This window comes from Orycteropus afer, unplaced genomic scaffold (genome assembly GCF_000298275.1).
Source record: "Orycteropus afer afer isolate SDZICR_OR568_19922 unplaced genomic scaffold, OryAfe1.0 scaffold00368, whole genome shotgun sequence".
NCBI classification, from domain to species: domain Eukaryota; kingdom Metazoa; phylum Chordata; class Mammalia; order Tubulidentata; family Orycteropodidae; genus Orycteropus; species Orycteropus afer.
In genome coordinates, this window is record NW_006921955.1 from 2,437,094 (window position 1) to 2,463,415 (window position 26,322).

The window sequence follows — 26,322 nt, forward strand, 5'->3', positions numbered from 1 at the left end:
TGGGCAAACCAGCTGCTCAGAACTCAGTCATGTGATCCATCATGGGAACCACCACTCACAACTGGAGTCCAGCCAAGTTGACACATCTTCAACTATCAAAGTGGGACTCTGGAGATGGATGCATAATGTGATGGAGTTGGAGGGCAAGGAGTTCCAGATGCTCTTGAGTCATAGTGTCCATGACAGTCCAGAGTGGGTACCCCTTGGCACAAATTCATGGAAAGTCTGCTGAGACCTTCTTGAAATGAACTCTGGAGAACATAATGGGCTCTTGCTGGATGTTGGGGTCAAAGTAAATGCCATTTCCCTAACAGAAGCCATAGCACAGCCAGAAATTATTGACAATGTCCTCCAAGCACCTGCTGCAAACCCACATCCATAAGTGTTTCAGTTTTAAAACTATGAATAATTTTTACTTCTTTTGTGTTTTCTTATAACACCTAAATTTCTCCTTACTTAGGGTTTCAAAAAAAAAGTAAAAGTAATTTTAAGGGTAAGAGTGTGGTTTATTTGCAAGCATCTGATTGGATGCCTGAGAATGAGAAAGGTGCCACACTGACCCATCTCCATCTCCCCATGCTCTAGCCCCACACCAATGTCCTGCTGACCCCCACCCCAATCATGAAGCATGTGGCTGTCAACTGTCTAAACCCATCACAATGTTCCCCACAGGCCACATCCTCATTGATTCCCCAGGCCAGGCCAAAAGCAGCCAGTACACTTCCCACATGGAAACCCTGAGGTAAGTGGTTTAGCTTCTAGGTCCTTTGGCTTCAAGTGAAGGCACCTTAAGTCCTGGGGTGCAGCTCTCTCACCCTGTCCTTCCATCTTAACATGACAGGCACCCTAGACCTTCCTGATTTCTGAAACAGGACATTATTTCCCAGTTTGGGGCCAGCATGCTAAGGTGTACAGCACACCTTGGTAAGAAGGTTGAAGGGTGGTGGCATGTGTGACCTCCACCTCATAAGAATCAGCTTTGGGCTGTTGATCTTGATCCTTCTTCCCCTTGTGAAGTTAGAAGTCAGACACCTCCCATAAAAAGCCATTTTTACAGCCTGGCTTGTCTGACACCATACTCTTCACAAAAGCCCTTTGGAGAAGAGATGGTCATCATTTCAAGAACCATCACAGACCACAGTGTATCCTCCTCCAGATGAAGACAACCCTGACACAGCCTGAGTCATCCCTGGCAGAGAGCCTTCTGAACACCAATCATCACTATAGGCGCCATCACTCCTTTCCTATTAAGGGAAAGGACCCTCAGGGAATGTAAGCAACTCACTAAGTTGGCACATGGGCTGAGGTAGGATTTTTTAAAAATAGCTTTATTAAAATGTAATAGACAGGTATAAACTGTACATTTTTAAAACAATTTAATAAGTTTGGACACACATCTATATCCATAAAACCATCACCACAATCAAGATAATGAACATATATATCAACTTGAGTTTCTTTGGGCCCCTTTGCAATCCCTTACTCCTGCCCCTCCCAAAATCCCTCTCCAGGCAATCCAGGCAACCACTGATCTGCTTATGAGCACTATAGATTACTTTGCATTTTTAAAGAAGCATTTTAAAGAACTACCATAAGTATGGTAATTGCTCTTTTTTTTGTCTGACTTCTTTCCCTTGGCACTAATCCATACTATTGAGAAGTATTCTCTCATTTTCAATTTCCTGAAAAGATTTGTATATTTCTTCCTTAAATGTGGGATGTGCAAAGGATGGGAAAAAGAAGAGTGTGAAACAAGGGATGTGATGTCATTGCTGATGTCAGATTGATCTTGGCTGAAAACAAAGAATACTAGGAAGATGTTTACCTGTGTTTTATTGATTATGCAAAAGACATTGTCTGTGTGGATCATAACAAATTATGAATAACATTGTGAAGAATGGAAATTCCAGAATATTTAATTGTGTTCATGAGGAAACTGTACAACTGCCAACAGACAGTTGTTTGAACAGAACAGGGGGATACTGCATGGTTTCAAATCAGGAATGATGAGCATCAGGGTTGTGTCTTTTCACAAAGCTTATTCAATCTGTATGCTGAGCAAATAATCCAGGAAGTTGGACTACATGAAGAACACAGCATCAGGATTGGAGGAAAACTCATTAACAACATGTGATATAAAGATGACACAACCTTGCTTGCTGAAAGTGAAGATGACTTGATGCACTTAGTGACAAAAATCAAAGAGTTCTCTGTAGATTACACTTCAACATAAAGAAAATAAAAATACTCACAACTGGACCAATAAACAACATTACAATAAATGGAGAAAAAAATTGAAGTTGTTAAGGATTTCATTTTACTTGGATCCATAATCAATATCCATGGAAGCAGCAGTCAAGAAATCAGACAACATATTGCACTGGGCAGATCTTTTAAGACCTATTTAAGATGTTATTCTGAAGACTAAGGTGCGGCATAGTGCCTAAGGCATTTGACTACCAGAAGGCTGGCGGTTCAAACCCAAGAAGGGGTCGCAATGAGTCGGATCCAACTTGATGGCAGTGAGTTTTTTTTTAACCCATGCCATGGTATTTTCAATAGCCTTATATGCACGTCAAAGCTGGACAATGGATAAGGAAGACTGAAGAAGAATTGATGCATTTGATCTGTAGTGTTGTCAAAGAATATTGAAAATACCATGAACTACCAGAAGAACAAACAAATCTGCCTTGGAAGAAATACAGTCAGAGTGTTCCTTAGATGTGAGAATGGCCAGACTTTGTCTCACCTACTTTAGTTATGTTGTTAGAACCAGTTCCTGGAGAAGGATATCACGCTTGGTAAAGCAGAGAGTCAGCAGAAAAGGGAAAGATCCTCAATAAGATGGATTGCAGCACAGTGGCTGCAATGATGGGTTCAAACATAGCAAAGGTTGTGAGGATGGTACACTACTGAGCAGTGTTTCGTTTGATTGTACATAGGGTTGCTATGAGTTGTAGCCAACTCTACGGCACCTAACAGCAACAACAAATAATGTTGGGTCGAATTCACCAGTGAAACCATCTAAACCTGGATTTTCTATGTGGGAACATTTTTAACTACAAATATTTATTGTGCTTGGTGTTCGTTGAGATTCTTAGATTTGTGAATTTATAATTTTCACCAAATCTGGAAAAACTCTGGCTATTAGTTCCTCAAACATTTTTCTCACTTATTTCTTATTGGGGGTCTCTCATTACACATATATTATGTTGTTTGAGTTTCCCAACTTCTGACTAATGCTCTTCTCTCTCTCTGTATTTTATTTTAGATAGTTTTTATTAATGACTCTTCTATTTCATTAATATTTTCATCTACAATGTCTAATCTGCCTTAATCTCTTCCAGTGTATTTTTTATCTCACATGTTGTATTTTCATCTCCAGAGATTTGATTTGAATCATTTTATATCTTCCATGTCTCTGCTTAACTTTTGAACATAATAGATTACAGATATAATAACTTTTAATGTTCTTTCCCTACATTTTCCCCCCTAACTCTAATACCAGTGTCAGTTTTGGGTCAATTTCAACTAATCACTTCACTCATTAATATGGGTTGTATATTCCTGCATCTTTGTATGCCAGACAACTTTCAATTGGATGCAAATTTTACCTTGTTGGATTCTGGATATTTTATATTTCTAAGGAATTTTATGGCACCGTGGTTAAAGCATTGGGTTGCTAACCAAAAAAGTCAACAGTTGAATCTACCAATCATTCAGAGGGAGAAAAATGAGGCTGTCTGCTTCTATAAAGATTTACAGCCTTGGAGACTCTATGGGGCAGTTCTACTCTGTCCTGTAGGGTCAGCTTGAGTCAGAATCAACTGGATGACAATGGAAGTGGGATTTTTTTTTTTTATTATTATTATTGTATATATATCCTTGGACTTTGATTAGGGCTACAGTTTAGCTATTTGGAAGCAATTTGATCTCTTTGGGTCTTGCTTTTAAGATTGGTTAGGTAAAACCAGAGCAATGCTCACTGTAGGGTTAACAGTTACCCACTGCTGAGCCAAGAACCTTCTGAGTACTCTACTCAGTGGCCCTGTGATGAAATTTTTCACTCTGCCTCAGGAACAGGCACTATTCCTGACCCTATGAAAGTTACCGTTACTGTTTTCTCTATTCTTCTTGGGTGATTCTTTCCTTGACCCTAGGTAGTTTCCTCACACACATATTCCAACGAGATCTCAGCAAAATACTCAGCTAAATCCTTTCTTTTGAGTTGTCTCTGTGGAGCTCTCTACTCTCAGCACTCTGTCCTGTGAACTCTACCTCCTTGCTCTTCCTGGACTCTCAGCTTTTTCTCCTCACCTCAAGGAGTTCACTGAGCTCTACCTGTTCCCCTTCTCTGCTCCATAGCCTGGAGTGTCTTCAGCAAGTCAGCTAGGGTTCACCTCATTTCTTTTCCATTGCACAGGATCACTGTGCTTTGCATGAGTGAGAATGTGAGTTACTGTAAGTGCATGTGAATGTTTAAAGTATGTATCTCTGTGAGTGTACTGCTATGGCTGCCTGCCCTGCCCTTCACAGGGCTGTGTCCATCTGGGGGCCAAGGAAACAGCTGTACTGTTTCCACCTTGGAACTTCTATGTCTGCGTTAGCCAGAAAGGACTTGCTCTTGGGATGGTTCCCCTCAGTTTGCTACCACTGGTAGTCACACAGAACTTTTACTCTCTCCCACTAGAATCTAAATACCATTTGGAAGGGATGGGTTTTCATTCTAGTACCTCCTAAACCACTCCACTTCAAATCTCCTTTCTTAAGAGATTTTCAACTAATCCCTCCAGCCTCACAACAACTTCTGCCAGCCAACCCAAGACCCTCAGGAACCTGTGGCCTACAGGGAGTAACCCCATTGGAATGTTCAAAGGTGCCAGGTAACCTGTCATTTATGAGTAAGTTATTGTCTGTATGCTTTAGAATGATTTGTTCCTTATCCTCCTCTGCAGCTGCACTGTGGGTTCAAGAGGGACATTTCAATGAATGTCCATTCTGGTCCATTCATACCTTTTAATCCTCAGTTGAAGTTCTGTGAAATGCCCTGTACACTTAGAATTAACACTTTGTCTTTCCCTCCGAGAAGACTTTCAGGTGGAAGTGTAAAGTAGCTTCAGTTTGTCCAGGGAGGAGAAATCCTTGGGATTTGGAGGAAAAATTTTGGTCTCTGTCTTTGGGTGAACAGGGGTAACAAGAAGGATAATAAAGTCAGTGAGGGTGTTTTGACACTGCAATAATAATAATAATAAGAAGAAGAACAACTCACTGCCTTTGAGTTATTTCTGACTCACAGCGATCCCCATTGGGTTCCCAAGGCTGTAAATCTTTATGGAAGTAGATCACCCAGTGTTCCTTCTGTGGAGCAGCTGGTGGGTTTGAATCCCTGACCTTATGGCTTTAGCCACTATACCACCAGAGCTCCTCGTTGACACTGCAATAGTGATGATAATAATAATAATAATAATGGTGGTGGTGGTGATTGTGATTATAACAATGATGATGATGAGGATGATGATGGTGGTGATGATGATTATGGTAATGATGGTGATGGTGATAGTATGATGATTGTGATGAACATGGTATCAATATTTTACCTCATAGGTAAATCGTAGGATTGTCCTGAGGATTAACACAAAGAAATAGTGGATACGAAACTACTTTATAAACAGAAATCATTGTATTCATGTTATTTATTATTTTGTGCAGGTTATTTAAACTTATTAAACAGGAGATAGTTTCACACTACAGGATTTCTTTTCTAATGTAGAAGAAACTTATTTTCAAAATAAAATATTTTGTTTGTGATCTTCTGAAAGGATTCCACTGAATCTCACCCAAGTGTTCAGATATGTCATCTGGAAACATGCTATGGCCTCCCAGCCCCAGGCTGTCTCCTTGATGTAGATATTCCCTGGAAAGCCCCCAGTGAACCACCTTCCTTCACTTGGGAGCCCACAGGGCCCTGCTCACATTCAGCTAATGCCTGCAGAACTTAAGCAAGTTCTTTCTCTCCACAGGAACCCCTGGTCAGCCATCCACAGGGCCTGACAAACTCAGCTTTTGGATGGAGTCAAGTGTGGGCTCCTCAATCTCCCCAGAACCTGTTGCTGCCCTAGGGGTGCTGGACACTGGGCCTGGCAGCTCCTCTCAGGAAAAAGCTAAGACCAGGGAACTCCAGCCCATGGAGCCACAGCTCACAGACCTCAGGAAGCTCCAAGAACTTCCTGTCTGCAGGGACCTTGCTGTCAAGAGTCCTGGCATCCAGGCTGCAGGGACTGGAGATGGCCTCCTGGACACAGGCACCATAGATGAGCAGAGCAGCAGTGGCAAAATCCCTAACCGGGACAGCGGGATCGACAGCCCATCCTGCAGTGTGGCCAGCGAGAGCTTTCCCTGCAAGGAAGGGAGCAAGGCCAGCCAGAGCCCTGTCATGTTGGGGCTCCACCCAGAGACAGACTCGCAGGATGCCCCACAGGACACCACCAGTGACATGGACAAGGGTAGCAGTGAAGGATCTAACCCAGAAACTGTCCTCCAGACAGGTGGCATGGACATGGGAACAGCCAAGGTAAGGCCTCACGGTCCTTTACCCCAGTTTCTCCTTGGAGGAGTGATCAGTGACTGTGGTAAGTGTAACTCAGAGTGTGTTACTCTCTTCTCATGCTTATGCAACCACAGCCCACTTGAGAAGCTCCTTGCTGTCAGGCTTGCAAGAAAAGGCCCTATTGGTGGTGGTGGGGTACCTATGTGCCTAGGGGCCAGGCCAACCTTTAGGGACATGGCCAATGACTTACTTCCCTGAGTGTCAATCTCAACATCTGCAAAGTGGATAAAATAGTCTAGAGTCCTGGGATGGTTATGATAGTGCAGTCTCACTGGTAGCTGTGATGCAGCCATAGCCCTTGGTGAGGGCTCTGAGTGCATGAGTACATGGAGCACTTGCAAAACCCCACCAAGAAAGGAGTGCTTGTATCACCCTATTTTATAAATGTAGAGATTCAGGCAGGGAGAGGTTAGAACTTGCCTGGAGTCACACACTGGTGAGCAGCAAAATGCCTGCTGCAGCAGGTGCATCAGTGTGAACTGGAGCCATACGTAGTCTAGTGCCTTCCCCAAAATACTCCTCAAGGGGAAGTTTGTTCTTTAGTACTTTTCAAGCTCAGGTGCTGTGCTGAGATCCATGGGGACAGTGAAAGAAAACACATGCCCAGTTTAAAGAAACCTCTGAGGATGGGGAGGATACCCCTGGGAGTCCACAAGTGGTTGAGGTCAGCCTGCTGGCTCCTAGGTGATAGGTGTTAGGAGCCCAGCCTGGTGGATGCAAGGCAGCCTAGGGTGTTGGGCTGCCACAAGCCAACCCCCATGGCTTCTCAAAGTTGTGCCACTAGAACTCTGACCTCAATGTCACCTTGGTGTTGGTAGAAATGCAGACCCAGCTCTGCCCCCACCTGCCCATACAGGCTCTATCCCACACTTCCTGTCTGTAGGGCAAAAGGTGACACCTTGTCCCTGGTGGGGAGATGTTCTGACCATCTTCTCCATTGCATGGTGCTGGTGAGAGCACCATCCACCACACATCCCAGGATGAGACAATGTGCCTGAGCCCAGGATGCTGAGCTACCTTTACTTGCCAAGTAAAATGAAGCGTCCTGGTATATGTGGGAGGGAGCTCTGGTAGCATAATACCTAAGGCATTTGACTGCTAACCAGAAGTCTGTCAGTTCAAACCCACCAGCCACTCCCTGGAAGGAAGGTTGGGCAATCTACTTCCATAGTGATACCACCTCAGAAACCCAAGGAGGGGTCATTGTGAGTTGGATCTGACTCCATGGCAGTGGTTGCATTTTATTGGTATGTGTGGGAGAGAAAGGAGCTCTGGTGGTGGAGTGGGTAAAGCATTTGGCTGCTAACCAGAAGGTTGGTGGTTCAAACCCACCAGCTGCTCCACAGAAGGAAGATGAGTCAATCTGCTTCCATAAAGATTTACAGCCTTGGAAACCTAATGGGGGTCACTACAAGTCAGAATTCACTCAATGGCAGTGGGTTTGGTTTTGGATTTTGGTTTGGTATATGGGTGGTGACCTTGGAAGGAAGATGGGGCAATGTACTTCCGTAGTGATACTGCCTCGGAAACCCAGGAGGGGTCGCTATGAGTCTGGTCCAACTCTACGGCACATAACAACAACAACATGGGTGGTGACAGTTGTGTGCTCACTGTAAGGCATTATACCTCAATGTGGTGAGCTAAAATGTCATCAAGGAAAGGAGAGGACATTCAGGAAACACTTCAGGCAGCATACCTCCTGGCCCTGTAGGTGGTCTGGGGCCAACACAGCACATAGGGACAGCAACACTGAGGCACTGGGCCAGGCCGATGTGGAGACAGACATGGAGGGGTTGGGCCCCTTCCCTAAAAATACTCCTTTCTCGGCAGAATCTCAGCTGAATTCTCTCATGTGGTTTATTGATTGATTCATTGATTGGGACTGCCTTTCAAGTTTAAGTAATAAAATTGAGACCAAATCAGACTTAGCTTCCTGGGATTTTTAATTTCTCTCCTGGGTAAACTGCAGTAACTGTACCAGGAATGCCAGGTAGGTCACTGACAGAGAAATGGAGGCCCAGAGGGGTCAAGTGATGTTCTCGATTGAAGGCCTTTTTTTCCTCATGGTTCTTCCCCACCTCTTTCTCTGGCAAAGATGTCTACTCACCCCAACTCCCCATATCTCCTCAGCTCTTCCAGGTCCCTGGGTAGAACAAACAGTTTGTACTCAACTGCTAACTGAAAGCTTGACACTAAGGACCCACCCGGTGGCACCTGGACGAAAGCCCTGGCAATCTGTTTCCATACCATTGCAGCCATTGAAAACCCTATGGAGCACAGCTCTACTCTGAAACAACTTGCGGTTACCAAGAGTTGGAACCCACCAACCACAGTGTTAGGCTACTGTTTTGTTTTGTTTCCCTGGCCCCTCCCAGGTCTGCTGGCTGGACTTCTGGGTCCCAGACCTTTTGGTTGGTCACATGTTAATTGTACTTTCCTCTGTTCCCTTGGTTTTGCCCTTCCTGTCTCTCAGAGGGCACCTTCCCCACTGTTTGCCATCCCCAACCCTGTGAGTCATCCTGGGCAGTGAGGCCCACCAAAGGCTCAGGCTGACACTTGCTTTTCCCCAATGCAAGCACCTTTCCCCTAACTACCTCCCTCCTTCCTCTGATGGGAACTCCTCAAACTTGGCAGTCTTTGCCTAGTATAATGTCACCACGTAACCAAGCCCTTTGAAGGAAGGAATGAGCTGTGCCAAGGGTTCTGGCCTTAGCTCACCAGCACAAGTGCATGGAGTAATCAGGCTTATTCAGGCTTGAATAGGCTGAAGAATGCAAACCCCAGACAAAAATTTTTTCCACCAAGAGATGTGGGACAGGGCCCCCAGTTTCATTTTGTATGTCCAGCAGGAATGCTCTGGTCCATGTGGTGGTGCTGCCATCTAGTGGCAGGATAGTAGGCAGCCAGCTGTGGGCTCTCCCTGCTGCCCCATTTCTGCCTGCCTGCACAATGCCCAGCCCTGCCCTGCAGTCCACTGTTCTTAACTGCACTGCGCCCCCCCCCCCCCGCCTTTCCTCACTCTCTCCCTCCAGTTTACTCCTTGACTAAAACTGTTTTTTAAGGGAGACTTTGCTGGGCCCCTCCTGTCTGGAGGCAGCAGGCTTCCCAGGTCATTCTTCAGTTCTTATACCTGCTCTTTGAAGAAGGCTGTTGTGGAGATGATGAAAGTGAGGCACAGACCTGGAGTGTTCTCAGCCATCAGCAGTCTCACAGGAGCTGGACATAGGCCAAAGTTCTGGGCAGGCCACTAGGGGACAGACAATGTTGCTGAAGTACCTGGGGGCCTAAGGGAAAGAGTGGGGATACACATGAATCCTGCAGGACCAGGCACCCCTTGCTGGAGGGAGGGGTGACAAGAGCTGACTGTCACAACAAGAGGTGGCAGGGAGAGGCAGAGAGGAATGGGTAGCAGTGCTGGGATCATGAGGCAGCTGGAATGTCAGGAACATGGGCTTGTGCCAGGTAGGGTGCCATGGAGTGGTCTGAGTAGACGTCTTCAGGCTTACTGTGGCTGGTCTGAGGGTGGCTGGGTAGGGAATGAGGAAGCTTGGACAGTAGGTATGGTACTTGGACACAGAGAGCCAGCAGTCTTTATTTCCAAGGCAGATCCATGGACCACCTCAACCAATGGGGAGGGTGTCAAAAGGAAAGAGGGAGGACTCAAAATGGACTACTATTGTGATGGACACTCAGGAGGCGGGGGAGGGTCTAGGGTCCTCAAGGGAAGAAGAACACAGGAGCAGTTTTGGAGGGAAGGAGGATGGGTGTTGGGGCTGCTTCCTGGGTCCTCAGAGGTTCTGTCTAGCCTAGGCAGTACAAGACTTCCAGGACAAGCCTGTAGTATGACGAAGTTGACTATGTCAAGGGTTTGCAATGTGGGAGACCAAAGAGAGAGGAGCTTAGGGTACCTCACTAAAGGAAGGGGAAGGTGGAGTTGGATTTGGGACAGAGGAAGATGGAATTGGATTTGGATAGGTAGAGCTTGCTCATTCTCAAGGCACAGCAGAGTTATATGTAAATGGTCACACACATTTACACTGTCTGGGTGGCAGAACAGGCCTAAGCTCCACTTCCTTGGAAGTAACAAAGTGAAGATAGATGTGGGATATTGTGTCTAGAAGCCTTTTACCTGAAGCTCTGCACCTTGCCTGGAAATCAAAGTTTCTCTGTGTCCAAATAGCAATATCTTCATTCAAAAGAACTGATAAATGCACTCGAGGGAATGAGCCACCTGACCTAGGTCACAAAGAGTGAGTATCAGAATCAGAGAGGGGACCCAGTTCCTATTGGCTCCACTGCTCTGTTTCATCTAGTAGAAATATGGAGAAAAATTTGCTAATGAGTGTTAAATAAAAATATAAGAATACAGAGTTAAGGTCTAGGGCACACTTATTACTACACAAAAATATGCCTGCATATAGAATGAGGGTCTCAAACTGAAGGGCCACCAAGGCCAGATAGATGCTATAGTGAATGAACCAGATGTAGTGAGGGGATTATCTCAGAAGGCCAGAATAATCTAAGGTCAAAATAGTGTACCTTGCCATCAGTGAGGGTGATAGCTCTTAGTCCATGCTAGGTGTCAAAGTTACCCAGGAGCTTTGACAGGCATCAGGATCACCATAGACATCCTTGCAAGGACTCTCTAGAGGGAGTCCTGCCCCTCCAGGTGTTTTATTTTCCTAATTGATTCTGGTGCACAGCAAGAGATGCAAAACCAGCACTTTTGCCCATAGGTTGGCAAATGGCCATGGGCCAAATCTAGCTCCCTGCAATTTTTGTAAGGTTTCATCAGAACATAGCCACATCTTTTCTTTACATTTTGTCTATGGCTACTTTCATGAATGAATGTCAGAGCTGAGTTGTTGCAACAGAGACCATATGGCCTGCAATGCCTAAAAAAATCTATCTGACTCTTTACAGAAAAAAGCTTGCTGACTCCTGCTCTAGTCTGCTTTAAAAAAACTCACTGCCGATTCACTGCCATTTCCGAATCATAGTGATCTCTCCTTGGGTTTCTGAGGAGGTGTTTCTACAGAAGTAGATTGCTCAATCTTCCTTCTGAGGAGTGGCTGGTGAGTTTGAACCGCCAGCCTTCTGGTTAGCAGTCATATGCCTCAGGTACTACGCCACCTAAACTTCACAGAACCACTGTGCAGGAAGGTATTTTAAAAGAAGCCACATGTAGGGCCCCACCAAACACCTTCCATGCCCTCACCTTTCCAGGGCAATCCATGGACAGTCTAGCTGAGAGCTATGCCAACTGCTAGGTGTCTCCAGCGCAGCTTTCCAAAACCTCCCTGGTCAGTTCTACTTGTTCACTTTGGCAGCCAAGCACCCCTACTAGTAAAAGGATCGGAGGCAGCAGGAGGCAGGAGCCTTGGGGGAACTCAGCAGAAAAGGGTTTAGAGTGGTGGAAGGACTTCTAACGATTGGATGTTTTTTTTTCTCTGTCTTATTTTGGTGGTGATTTTCTCTGTCCTATTTTCATGGTGATTTATGGGTTTATGTCTTAGCTTTTTTAGGCGAAATGAAGATACCTGTTTCCCTGGATTGCACAGGGAATGGGGTTCTGCAGAGGAGAGATAGGAAATCCAGATTCAAAGGGAAGCAGGAAAGCCTAGCTCTAGCCCCAGAGAGGGGAGCCCATCTGTTTCTTGGTTACTTCATTGTGCTTTTCATCTCAATCACAACGGACCTGGAAAGACCATCTTTTGTTGCAGTGTTCTTTGGTTTTTTAGTAGAGTATTTTTAGAGGAGTTTTAGGTTTACAGAAAAGTTGTACAGAAAGTACAGAGAGCTCCCATATACCCTCTCCCCTCTGCACAGTTTTGCCACTAATTAATATACACGGTTATTGACTATTCTATATTATATTATTTATTATGGATAACTTTGAGAAGAATGGGAATTCTCAAACACTTGATTATACTCATGAGGAACCTGTACCTTGACCAGGAGGCTGTCATTTGAACGGAACAAGGGAACACTACATGGTTTAAAATCAAGAAAGGAGTGAATCAGGGTTGTATCCCTTCCCCACACTTATTCAATCTATATGCTGAGCAAATAATCCGAGAAGCTAGACTATATGAAGAAAAACATGGCATCAAGATTGGAGGAAGAATCATTAACAACCAGAGATAAGCAGACGATATAACTTTGCTTGCTGAAAGTGAGGCACTTACTGATGAAAGTTGAAGAATACAGTCTGCAGTATGGATTACGTCTCAATATAAAGAAAACAAAAATCCTCACAACTGGACCAATGAGCAGCATCACAATAAATGGAGAAAAGATTGAGGTTGTCAAAGAATTCACATTGCTTGGTTCTACAATCGATGCCAATGGAAGCAGCAGCCAGGACATTAGACATTGTGTAGCATTGGGAAAGTCAACCACAAAGGAACTGTTTCAAGTGCTGAGGAGCAAGGTTGTCTCCTTGAGGACTAAGGTGTGCCTGACACAGGCCATGATATTTCCAATCGCCTCGTATGCATGTGAGAGCTGGACAATGAATAAGGAAGACCGAAGAAGAGTTGATGCTTTTGAGTTGTGGTGCTGGTGAAGAATGCTGAAAGTACCATGGACTGCTAAAAGAACTAACAGATCTGTCCTGGAGGAAGTGCACCTAAAATGCTCCTTGGAAGTGAGAATGGCCAGACTTCGTCTCACCTATTTTGGTCATGCTGTTAGAAGGGACCATTCCCTAGAAAAGGATGTCATGCTTGGTAGGATGGAGGGTTGATGAAAGAGGGGGAGGCCTTCAGCGAGATGGATTGACACGGTGGCTGCAATGATGGGCTCAAGTATAGCAGGTATCATGGAGCTGGTGCGAGATTGGGCAGTGTTTCGTTCTGCTGTGCATGGGGTCACTATGAGTCGGAAACGACTCCACGGCACCTAACAATAATAACATTCTATTGTTAACATGTTACTTTCCGTGGTACATTTGTTACAATAAAAAAACAAACCAAAATCACTGCCATCGAGTTGATTCTGACTCATAGTAACCCCAATTGGGTTTCCAAGACTGTAAATCTTTATAGAATCAGACTGCCTCACCTTTCTTCCACTGAGCAGCTGTAGGTTTGAACCACCAACCTTTTTGGTCAGCAGCCAAATTCCTTCACCATTATACCAACAGAGCTCCTTAGATTAACCAGTATTGATACGTTATCCTTAACTAGAATCCATAGTTCACATAGGGGTTTTCTCTGTGGTGTACAGTCTAATGGGTTTTGACAAAGACTTAGTGCCACATGTCCCCTACTCTGCTGTGCTCTAACGCAGTTGCTGTGCTGCCCTGCAGCCAGAGCATATGCGGTCAGCATCGTGTCTGCTTTGCTACGCCTGCTCTGTGCTTGGCAGAAACTGTGTGCCTTCCTGGAGATGGCCCTTGAAATCCCATCTGTGAAAACTGAAGACACCAACTGGGCCCCAACAACCTTTTCTGCCCCATGGCCCCAGAACCTGGCAGTTCCTGGTCTGTGCTGCCACCTTTCATATTCCCCAGGTGAGGTGGCTCTCTTCTTTCCCCAGTGCTCCAAGCCCCAGCAGCTGTTTAACATTGCCCAAGAGCTCCTGCACACAGAGGAGGCCTATGTGAAGCGACTGCACCTGTTGGACCAGGTAGAGTGCCAAGCTGTCCAGGGGATGAGGATGAGCATAGTGCAGAGGAGGCACCTATCTCCATCACATGCTAGGGTACAAGTGGAGTGTGACTCACTTAACACTGAGGCTTGCATAAAATTTAGTCTGGCTTAGACATGCTGTTTTTTGCTTCCAGTACTTGGGGCTCTCCTTGGGGATCATCCCTGGGGACAGTCAAAGTATCTGAGCATAGAGGTAGTCTCTGGATAAGTGGATAACCATTCTGCCTCAGTGGCTGGGACAGTGGGGAGCACTGGGTTTATAAGCACAGGAAATAACACACAAGTGGAAATCCAGGGTCTGACAGTGTATGCTGCCCCTGTTTGTGTCATACAAACCACAGGAAGAAGCTATGTACTTTCCATCCCAGGTAAGCAGGTGAGTGGAAGGGAGGTCTCCTGCCCACCAAGTGTGGTCATGCACAGGTGAGTCCCTCTGCTTTGTCCCATTCCCCCCTGTGAATTTCCCTGAATCTACCTGCTCTAAGACCAAAGGTGTTTGGACTGGCTTAGTGAAATGGAAGAAAGTGACTCTGCAGCTCCCTGAGAAAATGGCCAGGCAGTACCCCTCCTGAGTTCAGTAGGTGTTCAGCATGAGCCTCCTTGTCTTCAGGTCTTCTACACCAGGCTGACAGAGGCTGGGATCCCTGCAGAGGTCACCACAGGCATCTTCTCAAATATCTCCTCCATCTATCGCTTCCATTGGCAGTTCCTCTTGCCAGAGCTCCAGGCACGGATCGCTGAGGAATGGTAAGTGTGAGTGTGACACCGAGCCCCACTAAGCACATCTCCCAGGCTGGTCCAGATGCTGTCTGCAGTGAGGCCATGGGGTTGTCACAGTGGGTGGCTGAGTGGCTTTTCTCCTGGCTGGTGGTTCCTCAGTCTGGGAGCTCCTGCTGATGGATACCACACAGGCACTTGGGGCAGAGGGAAGGGCATGTCCAGAGCCTACAGCTTCATGACTCAGGGTCCAGTCCAATCCCCCTCCTGGTTGAGTGACCTACTAGTGTCATTGTCTCCTGCTTTGATTTATTTATTTGCAAAAGGGAGGAACGTTAATGCCGAACTTGGGATGTATGGATTTAGAGGAAGCTTGACATCTAGAAGCTGCTGATCTGTCTTACCTTCCCTCCCTGCGTGTGCTCCACCTGTGCCTGTAGGAATGAGACTTTCTTTTTCTCTCAGTCATCCACCTCAAGGTCTCTTCCTGCCGCACCTATGGTCTGTAGCTCTGCTGCTTCTGGGCCTTCAACAGGGTGATGGCTCAGCTATGTTACAGTTGGCAACAGTGCCACGGGTGCAACTCTCAATCAGCCAGGCCTCCCCACTGTGTGCCTCCTCTACTTTCTGCCCACTTCACAGACCTCAGTCTGGTCTGAAGCATATGTGTTCTCTGAAGCATGGGTACTTGAACCCTTCATGTGGGCAAGAGCTGTTCTCCAATCTGCCTGGAGCCAGGGAGACATGAAGGTGAGGGGCTTACCTCAGTGACAGTCACAGCATGACCTCAAGGTGGAAGCTAAACTGGACAAGGCTTCTGACTGACAAATCCACACCTGGCAGGAGCCAGCCTTCCATGTCAGCCCTGGAGAGGCCCTAGTGCAGTCATGCCCATCAGGTCCTAGGCTGTCCTTTCTGTCAGTCACTGGCTGCCATCATTTTCCCTGCCTTCAAGGATTTTCTGGGGCTGATCAGCAACAGCCCTTCTGCCTATATACCCTGTGCTGACCCTTCACTGATTGGACAGAATGCAGTAACCCCTGTGCCACCCAGTGGGACAGGGATCAGGACCCAGTTCTTATTCATTCTTGGTTGATTTGATGTTCATAGGGTTAGCTGTGTGGATGATGGGAAGAGCAGTGAACCCCCTGTACATGAGGTTCAATGGTGATCTGCCACCACTCTGTCTTCCTTTTGTGAAAGACCAGGAGCTGGCATTCCCCCAGGAGCCGGTTCCCCTGTGGGCCCCCCCCCCTTTCCAATCAATCATCTACATTCAGATTCCTTCCCTGCCTAAAAACACAACACTCACCCCACCTCTACTGGAAGCTGGACTCAGAAGAATGGCAGCTGCTCTGTGACTGCAGCTTCACTGTTTGGTATGGGGGCCGGGGGTCTTATAAACCTGAGTGGCCAAGCTGAGAGGCTGCTAGGTGGGGTCAATGCTAAGAGGTGGAAGTGTGCTGAGAGTACTAGGGTTCCAGTGGCAGTCTTGGAGCAGAGTGTCTGCTTGGCTAAGACTATGGCTTCAAGAGCCAGAGCCAAACAGAGGTGCAAATAATCAAGGCTTCCTCCTTCTCTCCTTTCCTCTCCCAAGCAAATGCTTCTCAGGGAGAACAGTAGGCAGAGGACATGTACCATTTAAATTAGGATCTTTATGCCTCTTTCTCCTTACCACAAAGATTACGTATGGTATATGTATCTATATGGTACACCACCACTAGCTGGGCCTGCGCTTTGCGATGTGATTGTCACCCCCGTCTAAAGGTGTGTTGCTGTGTCTTTCATAGTGTATGCATTCTTCACAGTCCCTACTTTACAATAACAGCACAGCGCTGCCAAATTTGGATATTTAAATTATATCCATGGGTTCTCACCTGCGGTCACACTGCAGTGGTAGCTTTATGTGTGTGGCTTTTCCCCTTCCCTTCTTGATTATTTCATTAGTATAAATTCCCATCACTTCTAAGATTGAAGAATATGTTTTTATATTTCTTGAAACTTATTTCCAAAGCAACAGGTAGTTTTCATTATCAGTAATACAAAATATCAATACAAAGTATTACTTTTCCTGTAACTCTGCCAGCACTGAGTGTTCTGCTGGGTGTTCCTATTTCTACTTTTGGCTAATTTAGAAGTAGAATCGTATTTCATTAATTCTCTCTGAAAGCTGTGGCTCTGTTTCTGCTAAATTTTCCTCCTTTTTGAGCAGTGATTCTGGGCCTGCCATTGCTGAGGTGTTTTGTGTACACTCTGTCATTTTGTCTCCCAGGAACAAACATTTCCCCCTGCCCCATATTACATAGGGGAGGAAATTATGTTTCAGAGAGGTTGATTATTCTGCCCACTGTTACACAGAGCTGGGAGTCCTATCTGGGGTGTCTTGGCTACAGTCTGTGACTCCCCAGGGAAGGTTAAGACCAAAAACCAAATCAAACCAGTTGCCACTGCATTGATTCCAATTCATGATGACCTCATATGATAGAGTAGAACTGTCCCATAGTATTTCTGAGACTGTAAATCTTTATGGAAACAGCCTGCACATCTTTCTCCTACAGAGGAGCTGGTAGGTTCAAACTGCTGACCTTTTGGTTTGCAGCTGAGCGCTTAACCACTGTACCACTGGGGTACCTCTTGGGGAAGGTTGGTGTCCATTGATTATAGTATCCCCTCATGCCTCATCTCAAGCTGTTTCTCTGCTGCTCTGACTCTCCAAAAAGGGATGTGAATCCCCGGCTCGGGGACATCCTGCAGAAGCTGGCTCCATTTCTCAAGATGTACGGCGAGTATGTCAAGAACTTCGACAGGGCCATGGAGCTGGTGGGCACGTGGACCCAGCGGTCGGTGCTGTTCAAAGACGTTGTTTACAATATCCAGGTAGGGAAGTGGGCCTCCTGGAAACAGGGGTTCAGACATTGTCAGGGCCATGACAGTGAGAGTTTTAAACAAGTTTTTTTCACTCTGAAAATGTAATATGACATTTATCAAAAACTTGGAACATAGAGAATATAAGTAGAAATATAGCATGTGAACCGATGTCATATTTAGGTTTTGATCCTAACAATAACTCTCAGAAACATAAGTTGTCACCTTCATCTCACAGAGGGAAGTGGTGGCTCAAAAAGTTTTATGATCTACTGTTGTCATCAGTTATTATTTTATAGAACTTGATTCAAATGAAGGTCTCTGATTCCAAAGTGTGCCTTAGTCTCTAGTGGCAGGCAATGTTTTTAAATGTTATACTGATCTTTCCTTTCTTTTTGTTTTTCTGCACAAAGCTGTAATACCAAACCAGTCCAAGGAAATCTCAGCTTCTCTTCCCTGGTTAGTTCAGTCTCCAGCTGAACAGTGCAGCCATTTCTCGCATATCTCCTAGGTCAATGGGCACCAGCCCTGTCTGTGTTTTAGGTCTTAGGTTTGACAAACTGTTGAAACAACTCACAAAATGCAAGAAAAAGGTTATTGTTAATCTAGAAGGAAAAAGGCTGTGAAAACAAAGGCAAGGTTCAGGAGGAGTCTCAGTTCAGAGCTTCTATGTCCCCAGGTGTTCCCTTCCCTCCCGAAAAGAGGTTGAGTCTCTCCACCCAGGAAACTCTGTTGAGGCCTTGATGCTAAACCCTGTCTTCTAAGGCCATTTATCAACCTCACCACATGGCCATGATCCACTGCATCATATCTTCTGAGGCTTAATCAGAATCAGCACCCAGGTGGTCTCTCTTGGTCTGGTAAATTCCCACTCACTAGCCTAAGGAGCGGTCTGCCTCTCAGAAACTAGAATCAAAGGCCAAATTGTTTGTGGTGTCTAAAGGGGTTCTATATCTCACAGTTCACCCCCTGGCCCACTGGTCATGGTTCTTTCACATGCTTAACATTTGTCTATAAAGATATCAGTGTCACAATCCCAGCCTAAATCAGGCATCAACAATTAGTCCAGTCCATAGCAAAAACTCTTCTCAGGCAAAGGTCACTCTGATCTGCTGCAGGCCTCCATATGGTCTTGGCTTTTTCCTTTCAGGTACCTGCACAGCTGTTGTCAGGTGCCATTAAAATGTCTCCAACTCATAGCGACCCCATATATATCATAATGAAACACTGCCAGGTCCTGTGCCAGCCTCACAATCCTTGCTATACCTGAGTCCATCATTGTAGCCACTGTGTCAATCCATCTTGTTGAGGGCCTTCCCCTTTTTCATTGACCCTCCACTTTACCAAGCATGATATCCTTCTCTAGGGAATGGTCCTTTCTGAAAACATGACCAAAGTAGGTGAGATGAAGTCTGGCCATTCTTGCTTCCAAGGAGCATTCTGGCTGCACTTCTTCCAGGACAGATTTGTTCATTCTTCTGGCAGTTCACAGTACTTTCAGTATTCTTCACCAACACCACAACTCAAAACCATCAACTCTTCTGTGTTCTTCCTTATTGTCCAGCTCTCAAATGCATATGAGGTGATTGAAAATACCATGGCTTGGGTTGGGCACACCTTAGTCTTCAAGAAGACATCTTTGCTCTTCAGCACTTGAAAGAGGTCTTTGCTGCAGATTTGCCCAGTGCAATATGTCGTTGGTTGTCTTGACTGCTGCTTCCATTGGTGTTGATTGTAGAACGAAGTAATATGAAATCTTTGACCACTTCAATCTTTTCTCCATTTATCGTGATGCTGCTTATTGGCCCAGTTGTGAGAATTTTTGTTTTCTTTATGTTAAGTGTAATCCATACTGCAGACTGTAGTCTTTAATCTTCACCAGCAAGTGTTTCAAGTCATCCTCACTTTCAGCAAGCAAAGTTGTGTCATCTATGTATCGCAGGTTTTAATGACTCTTCCTCCAATCCTGATGCCATGTTCTTCTTCATATAATCCAGCTTCTAGGATTATTTGCTCAGCATACAGATTGAATAAGGTGAAAGGATACAACCCTGATGCACTCCCTTCCTGACTTAAAACCATGCAGTATCCCCTTGTTCTGTTCCAATGACAAGCTCCTGGTCTACGTACAAGTTCCTCATGAGCACAATTAAGTGTTCTGGAATCCCCTTCTTCTCAATGTTATACATAATTTGTTATGATCCACACAATCAAATGCTTTTGCATAGTCAATAAAACACAAGTAAACATCTTTCTGGTATTCTTTGCTTGCAGCCAAGATCTATCTGACATCAGCAATGATATCCCTTATTCCTTGTCCTCTTCTGAATCCAGCTGGCATTTCTGGAAGTTATCTGTCAATATACTGCTGCAATCGTTTTTGAATTATCTTCAGTAAGATTTTACTTGTGTGTGATATCAATAATATTGTTCAATGATTTCCACATTCTGTGGGATCACCTTTCTTTGGAATGGGTATAAATATGGATCTCTTCCAGTCAGTTGGCCAGGCGGCTGTCTTACAAATCTCTTGGCATAGATGAGTGAGCGCCTCCAGCGCAGCATCCATTTGTTGAAACACCTCAATGGGTATTCCATCAATTCCTGGAGACTTGTTTTTTGCCAATTCCTCCAGTGCAGCTTTGACTTCTTCCTTTAATACCATTCGTTCTTGATCATCATATGTCACCTCCTTAAATGGGTGAACATCGACCAATTCTTTTTGGTACAATGACTCTGTGTATTCTTTCCATTTTCTTTTGATGTTTCCTGCATCATTCAATATTTTGCCCATAGAATATTTCAGTATTACAACTTGAGGCTTGAATTTTTTCTTCAGTTCTTTCAGCTTGAGAAATGCTGAACATGTTCTTCCCTTTTGGTTTTCTAACTTCATGTCTTTACACATTTCATTGTAATAATTGACTTTGCTCAAGCTGCTCTTTGAAATCTTCTGTTCAGTTCTCTTATCTTGTCATTTCTTCCATTTACTTTAGCTACTCTTTGTTCGAGGGCAAGTATCACAGGCCCTTCTGACATTCATTTTTGTCTTTTCTTCCTTTCTTGTCTTTTTAATGACCTTTTGCTTTCTTCATGGATGATGTTCTTGATGTTATCCCACAATTCCTCTGGTTTTCGGTCATTGGTATTCAATGCCTCAAATCTATTCTTTAGATTTTCTATAAATTCAGGAAGGATATAATCAAGGTAATATTTTGGCTCTCGTGGACTTGTTTTAATTGTCTTCAACTTCATCTTGAACTTGCATATGAGCAGTTGATGGTCTGTTCTACAGTCAGCTCTTGCTCTTGTTTTGTCTGAAGACATTGAACTTCTCCATTGCCTCTTTCCACAGATGTAGTTGATCTGATTCCTGTGTACTCCATCTGGCAAAGTCCACTGCACAGCTGTGTACTCCATCTGCACAGCTACAGTTTTACAATTAGTTTTCACAACCACAACCTTCACAATTACAGTTGTTCATGATTACAACTTAATCATCATAGTTGAATCATATAGTCATATCAGCATCCTCCACATCCCTTCTTCCCCAGACCCATAGCAGACTTGTAGTTTGTGAGCTGTTTTGTGAGGAAAAGATAAATGTATCCAGTGAGGCTCCTCCCTTGACCCGCTCATGCTGAAAGTGGACACACACATGTGAAAACATGTAAGCCATCCCTTCAGGCCTTCGTCATCCACCCCCCTCCTCTTTTAGATAGCAAATGTTTTAATTGCCTATCAAACTGGCACTCTGAGAAGAAAAGCACACTCCTTGGTCTGAAGAATCTGCTGTTCTGATATGGGTGGATAGATGGGTGGACAGGCTGAACTAGTAGGTATGTCTGTGAAGCAGGGAGTGTACCCAAGACCATGTATAGGGTTGGCAGACAATGGTCCTATAGGAGTATTTGTATGATCTGAATTCCCAGGTGTATAGTAGAGCTGACAAGGGGCAAGGTTGTAGTCACTTCTTGGTCACAGCCAGCTACCCAGAGGGAACAAGTAGTTGAACCTGTGGTCTAGGAACCATAGTCACAGGGGACATCAAGCTCAATTGGTATAACATACCACACAAAACATTGTTCTACCTCCTACTTTGGCGAGTAGTGACTGGGATCTTAAAAGCTAGCAAGCTGCCATCTAGATGCAATGATGGGTCTCTCCTCATCCAGAGCAAAGAAGAAAGAAGAAAGCCAAAATTAATGGAAACAATCAGTCCTAGTGACTGGTACACCATGCAATCCTCAGCCTATATGACTATGAGACCAGAAGAACTAGATGGTGCCTGGCTACTACTGTCAACCACTTGGAAGGTGATCTATGTAGGAGATCCTGGATAGAGAGGGAGAACAATGTAGAACAAAACTCAAATTCATTTGGAGAGAAAAAAGGGGGTGGGCCAGGTTTTCTGGTCCGATAGAGCCTAGTGGAACCACTGAGACTATGGCCCCTAACTTCCCTTCAGGGCTGAAATTGAACCCATACCTGTGGCTTCCAGCCAAACAAAAGACAGGCATATGAGTTGAACATTTACCTGATGTAGATATACTCCTTAGAGGGAGAACAATCATGGGAGAAAGAAGGGCTGCATATGTACAGGGAGACAGCTCGGGGGCAGGAGTGCATGGAGGGATAGACACAGGGAAGAGGTAACTTTCGGGAGGAAGTGGGAGGCGAGCTGTTGCATTGTGGTAAACCGTGGGCAATGTCATAAGACAAAGTGTATGTGAACTGCTGTAAATTGCTCTGTAAATTTTAACCCAAATCACAAAAAAAAAAAAAAAAAAAAAAAGAATCTTCTGTTCTGGTCAGAACTTTGAGCATCTGCATCCATCACTGAGTAAACAGAGTCTAGTCTGTGGGAAACACAGCTTTCTGGAGTTACTAGTGGCATTCTGTGCTCCAGATAGAGTAAGAAGAACATGCCCAGACTCACCCCATCTTTGCACCTCCCCCACTTCCACTAATCTTGTGAACCCAGTCACCTCAACCAAGCATTCGAGGATGTCTACTCACCGGCTTCCATTAATTTCCAGTCCTGAAAAGAAATTCTTCTGGTGAGCACTAACATGTCCTGCTTTGCTGCACCCCTCACATTTCTAAAGGGCTGTGCTCCACATCAGGAGCTCTGGGGGCACAGTGTAAAATCCAAGGTTGGTAGTTCGAACACACCTGCCACTCTGTGGGAAAAATATGAGGCAGCCTGCTTCCACAAAGATTTACAGACTTGGAAACCCTATGGGACCATCATACTCTATCCTACAAAGTCATTATGAGTCAGAATCAACTTGATGGCAGTGGGTTTTAGTTGTTGCCCCACCTGGGCATTCCTTTGATAAGTCAATAGATTGTTTACCTTCTTTAATCAGTTTCTGAAAGTCCAACAGTAATAGCCTCTCAAATGCAAAGCTCCTGCTTATTCACAGGTTTTCAGCATAAACCCTAATTAAAGCACCACAGAGGACTAATGCAAATTACCAATCAATGTGGCCCTGGACAATCCTTACTCATTTAATTCTCATTTAGCATATCCAATCAAGTATTGCCTATAAAAGACTGAGATACACTCTGTTTTTCACCATACACAATATTCATTCTCATACATTCAGGTCTGTTTTACAACACGAGGTAGGAGAAACCTTTCTTAAGTCAAACACAATATAATACATTCTGATAATATACTCAGATAAACAACTAAATCTCATAAATGTATTTTTTAAAACATTTGGTTTTCATATTTCTCTTCACTTCTTTACATAAAGCTTGTTTAAATACTGTTGTTATGTGCTCTCAAGTCTGACCTGACTCATAGCGACCCCTGCTTGGTTTCCGTGGGGGTATCACTACAGAAGTAGATTGCCCAACCTTCCTTCTGAGGAGTGGCTGATGGGTTTGAACCGCCAGCGTTCTGGTTAGCAGTCAAGTGCCTTACACAGTATGCTACCAGTTTCTAATTTTACTTTACCCCCTCCCCTTGACCATTTTACCCATTCATGTGTGTATGGTCTTAGGTTTCTGGCTGGTGTGGACCAGGAAAACTCTGGCCCCTTGTCAATTATCATCTAGATTAACATTCCTGAACTTCATGAAGCCATTCCAGGTGTGTCTTCTCTCTCCTCACTACTTTTATGGAAATCAATTTAGCCTTCTTCTTTATCTGCTGCTTTAACATACTCTTTTCCTTTAGAAACAGCTCTGAGGTTGTCGGCTAGCCAAAATCCAAACCTAACTCGTCTCTTTAATTTCTACCACTGGAGATATCAACGAAGTAACCATCCAGAAATCATTTTCATCCTTCACCCATTTATCCTTTTTCCTCCAAAACTCCATGTTTCTCTGAATCAGGAATCATTGCATCAGATCTCACTTTTACTGACACCAATTTGTGATGTCAAAACCCGTCCTGGAAAATCTCAGCTTCTCTTCCCTGATCAGTTCAGACCTCAGCCTATTTACATCCCCAGAACCGAAAAAAAACCAAACTCACTGCCGTCAAGTCAAATCCAACTCATAGCAACCCCTTCTTGGGTTTCCAAGGCAGCATCACTATAGCAGTAGATCACCCAACCTTTCTTCTGAGGAGTGGCTGGTGAGTTTGAACCACCAGCCTTCTGATTAGCAGTCAAATGCCTTGGGCATTAAGCCACCAGAGCTCCCATTTATATCCCCAGTTGTTTTTATCTGCTACAGTGGGTTGGTCTTAGTCTTACTGATCAATAAGTGTTTTTATACATGAATGATATCAACCATTGTCTGTCATATATGTTATAAATTATCTTTTATTTAGAAATTTATTTATGGTATTATTTGCCATGTAGAATTTTTGAGAGCTGCCAATTTTGGGGGAGTTCACCAATTGTCAAAAAAAGGAATGGTTTTTAAAAAGGAATATTTTAAAAAGCCTTTTAACTAATGCTCATAAGTGCATTTCTCCAGCTGTAAATATGCTTCACAGGGCAGATAGGGGGCTGCTGCGGGTTCGGGGTAGACTCTGAGGGGTCCTGTGCTGTCCAGAATGTTAAAAATGAAACATGGTTTCTGTGAAAGATGAGTTTTATTCAGATACAAATATTTGCAAATCAGGAAGAGCCAAAATGATGTTCCAAAGATGGAGCATAAAGACACATCATTTATACTCAATTTCGCAGAACTCTACTGAATTGGGAAATAATATGGGGATACATTTGATATTCAGTTGATATTCAGCATACTCTGTAAGACTCATTTACCAAGAATTTCCATTGGCTGGGGTGCTTAGCCAATCTGGGCAGGCCATCTTAGAATGTTGCAGAATAAGTAATCTTGGTTATAAATTTGGTAATGAGTCATATACTCTAAAAAGCAAAAGCAGAAGCAGAGGCCTAGGAAAAAAAATGTAGTCCAATTCAGACCTGTGTCAACCATTCTAAGTATGTCGAGTGCCTTAGTTTTAGAGTGTTTTTTTCATGTTTCCCCCTTTTGATCATGAATCTCCATAGAGATTCCTTGATAACCATTGTAAAATTGTTTTCTTCTTCATGGACCTCTTATTGGATTGATCTTTTTATAAGTTGGATCCTTCATTAATCTTTTCATCATGCCATAGCTCAGACACTCTGTTTCAGTGTCCTGTAGCTCAGGTATGTGTGAAACAAGGCTACATTTGGAAAAACAACTTAATATCCAAAAGGGCTAACTCAAGGTGTAAGGTCTGTCTGCTCTGAAAACTTAGTTTCTTCAAGATAATGAACTTTTTGCGTAGCAAGGGGAACTACAGTTTGGTTACAAACATTAGACAGTCATTTCTTACAACATTTACTAAGACCTACAATAATTCCTATAGCAATCAAAAAAATTAACCCAGTCTGTAACATAGAGTTCAACCAGAAACCAGTGCCATTGGTTAACTAACTAAAGATATCTAAAAAGGGAAAGTCAGTCAAAAGAAGTATTGAGTAGTTTTCTGACAGATTTTCCTAATATTTTGTTATACTTCTCCTGTGGTATTTCCAGATACAGCAGGAAGGATTAGCAATGACACAAATTTCTCCTTGTTTGTCTAGAAAGAAATCAAGAAATATCTTATTATTTAATACAATCTTAGCAACAGAGTCTAAAGATTTTTGTTGGGCTGACATTCTGCCTGTAACATTATCAGCAATTTGAGCCATTATAGCAGATAAATTGTGAATAGATTTTTCAAGCTGAGGAATGCCATAGTTGGATAGTCATGCTGAGAGGAATACCCATCCCATCCCAGGCTTTCAACTATTGGATTATGCTGTGGCATAAAATCTCTCTTGTTGTGAATGAGGATCTTTACATCACTAGTCTAGTATATAATTTCATTACAGGAATTGACATCTAAAGGAACTCTTTTTTTATTTTATTATTATTATTATTTTATTGTGATTTGGGTGAAGATTTACAGAGAAAATTCACTTTCCATACAGCAGTTCACATATGCTTTGTCTCATGACATTGACCACAGTTTAC

At 44.1% G+C, this 26,322-nt stretch overlaps 1 protein-coding gene across 1 annotated transcript in view; it reads left to right on the forward strand.

The window, feature by feature from the left end:
• Positions 1-5,982: 5,982 nt before the first annotated feature.
• FGD3 (FYVE, RhoGEF and PH domain containing 3) overlaps positions 5,983-26,322 on the forward strand; it is a 123,737-nt gene continuing 103,397 nt past the window's right edge. Inside the window, 6 exon segments of the mRNA XM_042782557.1 lie at positions 5,983-6,025; positions 6,028-6,063; positions 6,066-6,571; positions 14,150-14,239; positions 14,873-15,009; positions 17,700-17,856. Coding sequence (XP_042638491.1) covers positions 5,983-6,025; positions 6,028-6,063; positions 6,066-6,571; positions 14,150-14,239; positions 14,873-15,009; positions 17,700-17,856 — 969 coding nt within the window.